At 41.7% G+C, this 11,597-nt stretch overlaps 1 protein-coding gene across 1 annotated transcript; it reads right to left on the bottom strand.

The window, feature by feature from the left end:
* Nucleotides 1-5,867: 5,867 nt before the first annotated feature.
* Nucleotides 5,868-8,833, bottom strand: LOC139409462 (CCN family member 1-like). Its single transcript, XM_071154638.1, has 5 exons — nucleotides 8,576-8,833; nucleotides 8,074-8,293; nucleotides 7,328-7,669; nucleotides 6,986-7,188; nucleotides 5,868-6,861 (listed from the first exon to the last, which is right to left on the bottom strand). The coding sequence occupies exons 1-5, from the start codon at nucleotides 8,621-8,623 to the stop codon at nucleotides 6,559-6,561; spliced, it is 1,116 nt and encodes a 371-aa protein (XP_071010739.1). The 5' UTR covers nucleotides 8,624-8,833; the 3' UTR covers nucleotides 5,868-6,558.
* Between the last annotated feature and the right edge of the window lie 2,764 nt (nucleotides 8,834-11,597).

Raw genomic sequence — 11,597 nt, 5'->3', positions numbered from 1 at the left:
GTCACTGTTTTTATTGACTAGGATATCAGACACCTTTTTGATTGTGTGGTACAGTAGCTACGAAGTCTGATGCATTTATTACAGGTTTTGAAATGGTCACTTTCATAGGATTCTGTCAAAGACAAACTTGGTTAATTATTCATTATAGTTGTTTAGACGTTCCTCAGTTGGAGTGCTAGACAGCCAGTATCTGTCATCATGCCCTGTTCAGATTCATCTGTCTCAGGAGCTTCTTTCTAGGTGGTTAACAAGGTTTATCCTGACTAATTCCACCCATGTCATAGTTGGCTACAGAATCATCTTGCTTGTTACTACGTAAGCTACCAAAGCAACAAACTCATGTCTGTATTTTCTGTTAGAGTATAATGGCGATCCGAAATGTCTTCATTTCTCAGAACAAGATTGGACTGACAAGTTTCAGAAGAAAATAATTTGTTTCTGGCCATTTTGAGCCTGTAATCAAACCCACAAATGCTGTTGCTCCAGATACTCAACTAGTCTATAGGCGGCCAGTTTTATTGCTTCTTTAATCAGCACAAGTTTTCAGCTGTGTTAACATAACTGTAAAAGGATTTTCTACTGATCAATTAGCCTTTTAAAATGATAAACTTGGATTAGCTAACACAATGTGCCATTGGAACACAGGAGTGATGGTTGCTGATTATGGGCCAATGTAAATATTCCATGAAAAATCAGCCGTTTCCAGCTACAATAGTCATTTACTACATTAACAATGTCTACACTGTGTTTCTGATCAATTTGATGTTATTTCAATGGACAAAAAATTAGATTTTCTTTCAAAAACAGTGACCCCAAATGTTTGAACACTAGTGTATGTTGTGTTATATTGGGACAGCATCAGCCAGTAGTGATACAGGAAAGTGTAGCTCTCCGATGGGAATTTGTGTGCGTGTATTGTCAACCTCTACCAACCCCTATGGCAATGGTCAGATATTGGGGGTGTGATGACTCATTTTCCACACCTCACGCAGGGAGAGGTCTCGATCTCACAGACCGTGTGTCTCGCTCTCATTTACCAGCCAGCCAGTCATTACTATAGTACTGCACCAGCCTGCCAGACCTAGTGGTGGTAGCTATTAAGCCCAAGGGTTGTCTACTGGCTTTATAGGTAAAGTGCTAGGCCTATTTCTGAATGCAAACAGACATAAAATAAAGCTGAGAGAAGTTGCCCAGAATGTGCCCTCCACAGTTCAGCAGGGGGCATTGTGGGTTAGATGGATAACTAACCCACAATGCCCCCTGCTGAACTGTGGAGGGCACATTCTGGGCAACTTCTCTCAGCTTTATTTTATGTCTTTGTTTGCATTCAGAAATAGGCCCAGACTAGTTGGTAATGTTTGTACAACGCTGCTGAGAGTTTTGGTTCGGAAGTTCCAATTAACTGTTATACCCTTTTAGAGGTCTACCACATAGAACAGAGAGGATATCAGTGTTCTAATTAGTTGTTTAGGTTTTCACAAATATTTTTGTGCCCTGCTAACCCATGTATACAAAACACATTTTTGATGTTCAACTGCTATTTTCTTGTGACCTTCTAGTCTAGATAAAGAGATTAAGTTTGTCATAGTACATTCTCCACCCGCATCGCAGCAATGGGTCCCTACTGAACTCTGGGATAACAATTGAGAAACCTTTTTTTAAACATCTGTTATTCCTGGCATTTTTGTGTTCGCCTGTGATAAACTGCCTCCCACTGTGTTATAGCAGCTGGGTCTTACTTTTCTATCTCAATAAATCCCCTCAAAGAAACCCACACAAAAGCACTGCTTTTGTTTCTGTTTGCTGTTAAAAGTGAATGTGCCATTTTTAGTCTGAAAACACAAGGCATTTTGAAATAATTCCTCTGATCCCATTTCACAAAATTGCCCGTGATATTTCTGAAGTTGGGTTTTGCAATTAATTAGGCTTGATTTGGTGGTTTGCTTTCAAACGACAATGCGTGCATAATTGTTTGTTTATGAGAGCAACTTGGGGACCCAGCTACTCTGCTGTGGCTTGGTTCTGTTTGGGGGAGTGTGTGCAGAAGCACAGTGCATGTACGGAGGCACGCGAAGGCGCTGTGGAAAAGTCTGTGTTTTGCGTGGAGAGGAGTGTTGCTGCCCTGGTGTTTGTAATACCGTTTTCACACTGCTGTGCTGACCCAAAACATACTGTTCTATTTACTTTTCCTATTGTTCTTTTCAGTATTAAAAATGTTGTAGATATACAACCAGGCCAGCGCAGTACAGATCTGCTCAGTAGTCTGAAAGTGCATGAATGACTGACAGCTCTTTGTTCCTCCTCCCTGGTCCTTCCTCCCTTTGTATCCTTGGTCTGTGTGAAGCAGAGGTGTTTGGGAAATCTCCAGCCACCCAAGTCATACTGTTTTCTCTGCTACTTCACGGCAAGCGGTACCGGAACGCCAAGTCTAGGACCAAAAGGCTCTCTTAACTGCTTCTACCTCCAAGCCATAAGACTGAACAGCTAATCAAATGGGTGGCAGGGTAGCCTAGTGGTTAGAGCGTTGGACAAGGTACAAATCTGTCGTTCTGCCTCTGAACAGGCAGTTAACCCACTGTTCCTAGGCCGTCATTGAAGATAAGAATTTGTTCTTAACTGACTTGCCTGGTTAAATAAAGGTAAAATAAAATAAAATAAATAAAAAATGGCTACCCAGACTATTTGCATTGTCCCCCCCACCCCCCATTTTTACGCTACTGCTACTCCGTTTATTATACACTTTACCTCTACCTACGTGTACATATTACCTCGACTAACCTGTCTGTGCCCCCGCACATTGACTCGGTACCCGTGTATATAGCCTCCCTACTGTTATTTTATTGTTGCTCCTTAATTATGAGTTATTTTTACATGTATTTTTTACTTCAGTTTATTTTAAATAAATACTTTCTTAACACTTAACCAACAACTGCAGTTAAGAAATGAGGGGCTTGTAAGCATTTCACTGTAAGGTCTACACCACACCTGTGTTTTTTAGGTAATGATGACCTGGGGAATATTTCATTAAATATCCTTCACACAATTCCACATTGGTCCAATGATGTGTTTTTTTAATGGGGAAGCATCAAGCCTTGTGTTAATTATATATGAACTTAATATCACTGTAGACCAGTGTAATGCACCGCGGACGTCTCACTAGTGCGTTCCTAGGACGTTACTTAACACTTTGGATTAAAGTTGTTCTATAGAGGACAGATCTTATCTAATTCATTTTACGGTCTGGTCTGTCTCCTGATCCAGCATCTACACACCAGACACATTACAGCAACTCAACAGTGTTAAATTTACTAAACATATTGGCTGAAGCCTCTCTTTTCCTCTCTTCTCTCTCACTCCCTCCACCCAATTCCCCCATTACTCTCGCTCTCTCTGTTTTATTTCATAGCCCTCATTAAACAGCCCTGCTCCTCTCCATCTGGTGTGAGAATGAACGCAGGCAGCATTATCACACTCCTGTGGCCGGGAGGAAACTGACTGAGGCATTTATATTGCTAATCAACTTGGCAACTTGTTAGGGTATTGTGCAACACAGTCCCTGCCAGGATGCAGTCAGGACTTACTGATACACCATCTCTCTCAATGACCATCATGTCCCTAATTGATGTAAGTCAAATCTCAGACTGCCCGGTGCATGGTTATGTTCCTGCTATACTGCTACCAGCCACCAGATGGCCCTGTTCTAGAGGAAGTGGGTCTGTTTCTCCGGTTGGTCTACTCTAAATGGCTGTTTAAAACCCTCTGTGCCTCTCACCCTTGGGTTCCCTATAATAGTGTATATTAACCTGAAGTTATAGACAAGGGGGTAATAAAAGAGATGACATCAGTGCCTCAACAGCATCCAGAATGCTGTAATGCTCTAATGGCTGAGCCTCCCTCTCTCTCCATTCCCCATTAGCTTCTGGGGCCGCGCTGCATTACGTAGTGCCTAACGAAGCCTCCATGCTAATGTCTTTGTCATATAAACACACTTTATGTTCAAGGAGTGAGGTAGTTGGTGAGTGATTTAATTTCAGGGGCGCCTGATGTTTGTGTGTCTGGGTGTATGAGGATTTTAATGTTTTTCTGCTCTTTTGGTGCCCTTTTCTTCCCTTCTCTCACAACAATGGGGTCTCTGGGTCCAGTTCTTTGACTGTGTTCAGATAGAGTTGACTGGTGAATGGATGGAGCGCCACTGTCTCTGTGTTCAGTTAAAGTTGACTGGTGAATGGATGGAGCGCCACTGTCTCTGTGTTCAGTTAAAATTGACTGGTGAATGGATGGAGCGCCTCTGCGGTGGCCAGTTGTTGTGCATTGTGTTAAGTATGATTGCACTTTCCGAACAAAACAGGGTTGGAAATGATATCTTAAGTTCAGAAGGGAGAGAAAAAATTGGGCGACGGAACCAAGCAAACCAGACTACTTAAAGCATTTTGATTGAAAATCTGACTGGTAGAAATAGCTAAATACATTCTTAAGATAAGGTAAACCTTGAGGCCTTATGAAAGAAATTAAATAATAAACATAAAAAAATGTTGGACGAATATTTGTTAAACTTTCAGCAGCGGGCACAGTGGGTTCGGTATGCGGCCTGACCATAACCGAGAGGGATGTGCTTTGCACCCGTTCTGCACTGCCTCCTATTAAATACACACTATTAACAGTAATTTCTGCCAGTCTTGCAGGAAAGTGAAGTTCTGCATAGGTGCTCTGCGGTGGTGGTCTCGGTTAGATGGCTTTTCTATGCCGTGTTTTGATACGATACACCTTCTGTGGGTGGCAGCGAGCACTTAGTGTTTGTATTTTTAGGACTGACTACTTCTCTGACTTAAAGCGAACATGTTGCTCCACCGTTTCCAACATCTGCCACCCATCAGGATGTCTGTCTGCTTTCTGAGCCACCGCTGCATTCCTGAGCCGTTCCCTTCCCTCTACCTGGATAAAAAAAAACTCTCTGTGCATGCGTGTATGTGTGTCCTATCCTCAAGGCTTAACACTCCTATGGCTTTAGAAGTTGCCCCTAAGCACTGGTCTGCTCACCCCTATTCAAGTCATAGGTGTTGGCAACATCTGCATAATGTATAGCCACCCTCTCAGCAGATGAAGAAGAGGGCCTACTTTGAGGATTCTATAACTAAAAGGACAGCTATATCTCCACTACTGCTACCTGTCCTACCCCTGCTAATATTAGCCTCCACACGTTTCCACCCGATGTCTTTTTTCCTAAGGCTGGGAAGCTGTATCCCACCTGGCTTTTCCAGACTATTTACAGCACAAACCCACTGCAGCCTGCCTAGTGCCAGAGGGCCAACGTTTCTATCCAACCACTGCAAATTAGGTCCATTTTTTGGTGTTGTGTTTAAATATGTGTAAAATACAGTCACATAGTCCCCTTTGAATTGCTGCTTCTAATCCAAGACCATGGAGACTAGTATCACTTCAGGTTATTGGCATAGCTCTGTGTTCATTGCTATGCTGGGATTTAATCGTTTTTTTGTTCGAATTGGTCAAGTGCATGGCTTAGCCTGATATAGGTAATGTAAACTACCTTGGCTTGCAGAGCTTTACAATGGCATTCCAATGCACCAAACAGTCTCAAGGCCTGGAAACTGTCTGCAGAACTCTGTTATATAAGAACGGATCAGCCCTGAACGATCGCTCTGTTGGAGTATATAGTATGGGACTGTCCATGGTATAACTACTGGAGTTCCTCCCAGTAAATATGGGGACTTTGTTTGACCTCCCCTCCAGATGTGATTCTACATGTATGTTGTGTACTTGTTTACTAATCCCAATGAATATGTTCAGTTTAGTCAAAACAGTGTTGTTGGTAGCCAACTTCAGTTTGATCAAAGGAAACGAAGATGGTGTTTACATTTCATAAATAAATCTGTTTTATTTTGTAACATATAAAATTAAATCATTTTTACAATTTATTCCAGTATGACACAAATCTAAATAAAGTATCTACAATTTGATAAATAATATTAATAACAATAATGAAAACATTCATTTGATATGTTTCACTTTGTTTTTCTTGATAAATTTGGAAAGGTCCTTAGCTGCCACAAAACACAAACATGTATGGAACCACGGTAACATGTGGTGTCTTGGTTCATTAGGTAACAAGATCATGTTATACTTAATTAAATTACGTATCTGCATATCCAAACAACATCCATACACGCACGTCTAAAGTTTGTTTGGGTCATGTCTGGTTGGTACTTATCGTCGAAAATATACACAACGAATTGATATTAACATACATTGTCATTTACACATGTTAATTTACATTTTGCTCCATAACGAAGCTACTCTGATGCTCCAGTAGTATGAAGCGAATCTTAATTTAGAATGCTGATTCGGTCACAGCAGACAGTGCACTTCATAAAGTCCTCATGATGCAAGCCTATAATTCCTTGGGAATCTAGTTACAACACAAAGTTGATAGTTCATTGGCAGTTGAGTTGGACCCCTGCATTTAGATGGACTACCATTGGCTGTCAATGTTGTTGTTTTGGGATCTCTCAGGGGTCGGCTCTCTGCACAATCAGATTTGATTTAGTCTCTGAACTTGTGGATGTCGTTGAAGAGTCTGTAGAAGGGGTAGGAGGCTTCGTTGGCATGGGGACAGTTGAAGGTGCATTTGCAGGACTCGATCATCATGACGTTCTTGTTGAAGGTCTCTCCGTCCTCGCAGTGGAACTTGACCCGGATGGTGCGGGTCTGCTGGGGGGAACAGCAGCGGCCGTCCACACAGGATCCACAGTACTTGGACCTGTACTTCTTCAGGCTGGAGCAGCCGGCATAGGTGAACTTCTGAGCCTGGGTAGACTTCTTGGTTCTGCTGCACTTCTTTCCTTTCTGTTGGAGGAACAAGGGGAGAGAAACAGTCAGTCAAGACTTTCCATAAACAAGCTGAGCAGTGTTGGTTGGTTTTGTTGGATTGTATGCCATGTTTCAGTTTAGTCTTGTGGCTGGAGCTTACCTTAAGGCTAGAGTAGGGTGACTGGGTGCATTGCCGCACTTCGCAGATGCGTGTCTCTTTAACCAGCTTGCACTCGCCGTTGTTGTTGGTGACTCGGGTGGAGATGCCTGTGCCACAGGTCTTGGAGCACTGGGACCAAGGAGTGGTCTGGACAATGCACTTCTGACTCTCAAACATGTGGCTCTCAGGCTGCACTCTGAAAGCTGTAAGGAGAAAAGGCAGGAAAAGGCAAGAAAACGTTAGAAACTGGTCTGGTATGGGCTTCAACATTTGAGGCAAAGGAAAATGTAATTTTTGAAAGCTGAAATTCAAAATGGCTGCTGCTAGATAGAGGCTGCTTACCAGCTAGAGACTTGAGTCCTCCCTTGACAATGGCGATGAGCTCGTTCCTGTTGGTGAGGTCACTCTCTGACTCTTCAGTCATGCTGTCTTTGCCAAACAGCTTGTCAATTATAGTGTCCTTTCCGTCATCACATACCCACTCCTCGCAGCACTGGCCTGCCACCTTGACCAGCCTTGGGTTGGCACAGCCCAGGTTGGGCAGGGAGAGCTCCTGAGGGCACAGGGGGACGCAGCCCACAGCCCCATCGATGCATGTGCACTGGTGCTTGCAGTTAGGCTGGAAGCTCTCTCCGTTTTGGTAAATCCTGCTGTTGTATTCACAGGGTCTTCCCTCTGACTTAGCTGTGGAGGAGAAGAGAGGGGTAAATGGCTGTTATTCCACTTTTCAGTAGACTAGTGTCTGCTATAGACATCACAGATCACATGCTGGCTGAGGCTGGCTGAGGGAGGCTTGGTTTAAACTGTAAAAATGATTCAGAAGGCTAGGGCTGCCAGAGGACAGGAACCACTGAGGGGGGGTCACTTTCTTCCAGAGCAGGATGTTTGTACTTTAGAGTTTAGACTGAGGTGCTGAGTTACATTCCTTAGAGTTGAAATAACATGGTCCTCTTATTGCCTCAAGTAAAAAATACCACTAGCTTCTCTTTCTACCATATTAATTTACTCAAGGTTGCAAACTACCAAACTAGCATTATTCACATCTAAAATCTATTTACAGCATAGCAGGGTTGGAAAGAGGCACCTACCACGGCAGATGCCACGCATAGCACCGAAGCTGGCCCCAAAGTTGCACTCGAGTCCTTTGGTGTTGTCGCAAGGCTCTGTCAGACTGCAGTCCTCGTTGAGTTGTCTCGCGCAGACTTTGCAGCACCCGCAGCTATCCACTACGAGGCTCACACCAGGCGCGCACCTGGGCAGCTCCATCGGGCACTCGCATACCGAGGGGCAAGAAGAGGAGGAAAGAACCTGCGCAGATAACAGAGCTCGATGATGATATATACTTTGTAAACAACATCTTAAAACAGCCACATGTTCAGGTTGTATTTACGTAGCTTATTTAGTATTTTCAAACGGTGCCGTTAATATACGATGTGATTGCAACAGGTTTCCAAACCAGTGTGATAACTTTACATTGTATTCCTCAGACAATAAAGCATACATTTAGTATTCGTTCCGATCTATTCAAAGTTATAACAACAAGTCATATACAACTTTAAACTTAAATATTGTTTAGAGAAAATGACTTACCATATTGAAGGTTCCAATTAATATCACGACGATGGAGAAAATTAACATATTGTTTTTTTTCTTTGTTGCGTAGCCTATTAAATAAAAGATAGATTTAATTTTGCTATTCCCTTTACGATGTCTTGCTCTCAGTCTTTGCAAATGTATTTTTATCCTAAGTGTAGCGGTCAGTCGTCTCGTCTGTAGCGATTTGGTTTGTTTTCTAGTCTCTTTAGAGAGTAGAGGCTTAATAAGTGTTGCTCTGGTTGCAAGTTGCAGTCTGCTGAAGCAGAGTACCTCCCGTCTTTTATACTGTAGTGAAAGCTGACGTCGTCGTTGGCTGACTGCTGAACTGTTCCAAAACTATGCGAGGAATGTTTCTTGGCGCGTTTTCCATCGAAGCTAAGCACCACCCTGTCTAACTTTTTTCAAAAATACATTTTCCCCTAGAACTGAACATTTTTTTCCCTTCGCCCTTTCCCGTCTCTACTATCTACCTTTATCCTTTGTTTTGCTTTATTGGTTCTCTCACAGTTTCACAGCTGTTATGTTATGAGCCAAGGGTTGAGGTACACATTTTCTTTCATTTAGAAGTGGGATTGATTTTTTTTCAAAGCAGTTTGATCTGTTTGTTTCCACTTATTTTGACTTCGCATTGATAGATAATATTTAAAAGAAAAATAAACAATACTGTAATATTGCCTTTTCCATTGCTTCTTCCTTTTGATAGGTGTTTACTGTGTTATAACATGTGTATAGATGGTTTATATTATACATTATTTTAAAACCTCTTATTGCGGTCAGTAATGCAACAGTTGCCAAAGCTATTAAAAGGTATGATATTGTCATGCTGTCACTGCTTCACCTCGTAAATTATCTTGAATTTGTTGCGAGATTCGATTCTCATGATGAGGATCATTCTGTCAGAGAATATTATAGCATAGTCTTATTATAGCACCTATATCAATACATTACTTCCGTTATTCTAAATGTACTGTAACTGTTCACAGTTTAGGGGAGAGGCGTCCCGGAATTCGGAGATTCTGTGCGCGTTTGAGAGGAATGGGAGAAATAAAGTTTACGGCTTCTATTTTTGGCTTGCTCTCCCCTTCATTCTATAAGCATTTCCAGATGCGAACCACACTCCAGACGTAATAATGTTGCCATATTTGGTATGGCAGAAGCCTACATTATTAACATATTTCTCCCTCTAGCCAACCACAAAGCATTCCTGACAGCTTAAAGGGTTGTTAAATATGTTCTTCATGCAGGAAATTCCTTAGTATTCCACCTTGGGTTAATTTACGTTTTACGCAATCTGTCCATCACGTTTTGAGAAAATAATCAACAACAGTGATCCAATATTCCACATACGATGTTGGTTTGGAGAGAACATACCCAACTAGTTCATAGTCCTATTATTTGCTTTTCAACTAAGTAACATTTTATCGGAATTTGAAATTCAGAGATCAGAAATGATTGCAAACAGGATTTGACCAAGAAAACAAACTTGATGCTTGAAAAACAAATGGTTGAAAACGGGGTTATTTGCAACCAAAATATGACAGTTAAACGGAGAACGATATGACCATAATACCCTATTGATACTATCCCTAAAGTTTTTTTAACCCGTAAGTCGGAAATGTTTTTTGGAGTAACTTTATACTTAGACTTACATGACGTGATACTGAGAGAGCGCTGAACAAATAACTAACGGAGAATAGTTGTCAGGACCACGGATAATCTCCCTCCGGTGAGTTTGTCTTTTTTACTTAAATTTTACTAATCCGTTTGTTTTTACATGTTGTGGATACGCAATTACTTTATCACTTTGTTCTTATGGTGTATAAATATATTGAAGTATTGAGTCGTTCTGATGTTGGAAGTTCGACTGCTTGACAATCATTATTTGGGTACCCACTAAACGGATATTGATTATGTTGTATCTTGATGCCAGCTTTATTTTTGTCAATTGTCTACATTTTCATACTTCCAATTTAAGACACTAGATGGTGGTATGCTATGGTTAAGTTTGTTGACATATTGTCAACATTTTCCTCATTGTCACTGTTTTCCTCATTGTTTGAGTCCTTTTGAGGTGTCTGTGGGTATATCTTTAGTCATTCATCAAAAAGCTTGTGAATCTTCATCGATTAAACCAGACAGACATTTAAAGCTCATGAAATGTGACACTGGCATTATGTCACCACTTCACAGTCGGCATCATCAAGTGTCTATTTTGAGTGTCAGACTCCTAAAGTGGCACATGTGCCCATGTGAGTTTTGCTTATTAGGTTTGTGTTGTGTGCACACTGCACATCTAGCCCTAAGTAATACTTATGTCATCTGATTCAAATGATAGTGATGGCGCTTGTTTCCCAAACATCAATTGGCCCTTAATGTCAAATGTATCCTGTGCCATCCTGCCATTACCATATCCATTATGACCTCTGACCTCATTACTTAGTCCCTCTGTGTTGAGTTTAATTAACCCCATGAGCTCAGTGAGATGCTTCTGATTATCATTGTTCTGCTCTGCCAGGCATGTTGTTCTGATTCTTTCCTATTCCCTTATGAGGGAATACTATGTTATAGGAAACAATACTGTCATTGGGCGCCATGGAACCATGGAATAACATCCCATAACGATATTCATTCCTTAACTACCCATTCTGTAAACATCGCCAGGCAACCAGGGCTGGACATGCGTATCCATGTAGTAATGTTTAATGGCAATCATCATATTTTCCACCCACCTCTTCCCCCCCCCCCCCCCCCCACGCCCCCCTTATGAGAAAGTGACAATGGCTCTGCTTTTATTTTCTTTACTCACTGCATCCTAGTCTATTGTCCTATACACTAGTATAAAACAGAACAGGACCAATATGATAGGCTGTTTGCCTGTTCAAACAAAGGATAACAATAACATATTTTGTCAACGTATGTGTCATAACTGCATTTTGCAGTGGGCGTTGTGAAGTTTCCTTTCCAGGTCAGCTCATGGAACTCTGGGACGGAAGCCCAGTGAATTATGAGGTGATCT

This window comes from Oncorhynchus clarkii, chromosome 5 (assembly GCF_045791955.1).
Source record: "Oncorhynchus clarkii lewisi isolate Uvic-CL-2024 chromosome 5, UVic_Ocla_1.0, whole genome shotgun sequence".
NCBI classification, from domain to species: domain Eukaryota; kingdom Metazoa; phylum Chordata; class Actinopteri; order Salmoniformes; family Salmonidae; genus Oncorhynchus; species Oncorhynchus clarkii.
The sequence above is the reverse complement of the archived record's forward strand: the minus strand, read 5'-3'. Positions and strand labels throughout refer to the sequence as shown.

Coding starts and splice junctions, on each gene's coding strand:
- LOC139409462 (XM_071154638.1), bottom strand. CDS start 8,623: ATGTTAATTTTCTCCATCGTCGTGATATTAATTGGAACCTTCAATATG. Junction 7,189..7,327: donor AGGACTCAAGTCTCTAGCTG/GTAAGCAGCCTC, acceptor TTCTCCTTACAG/CTTTCAGAGTGCAGCCTGAG. Junction 6,862..6,985: donor CACCCTACTCTAGCCTTAAG/GTAAGCTCCAGC, acceptor TTCCTCCAACAG/AAAGGAAAGAAGTGCAGCAG.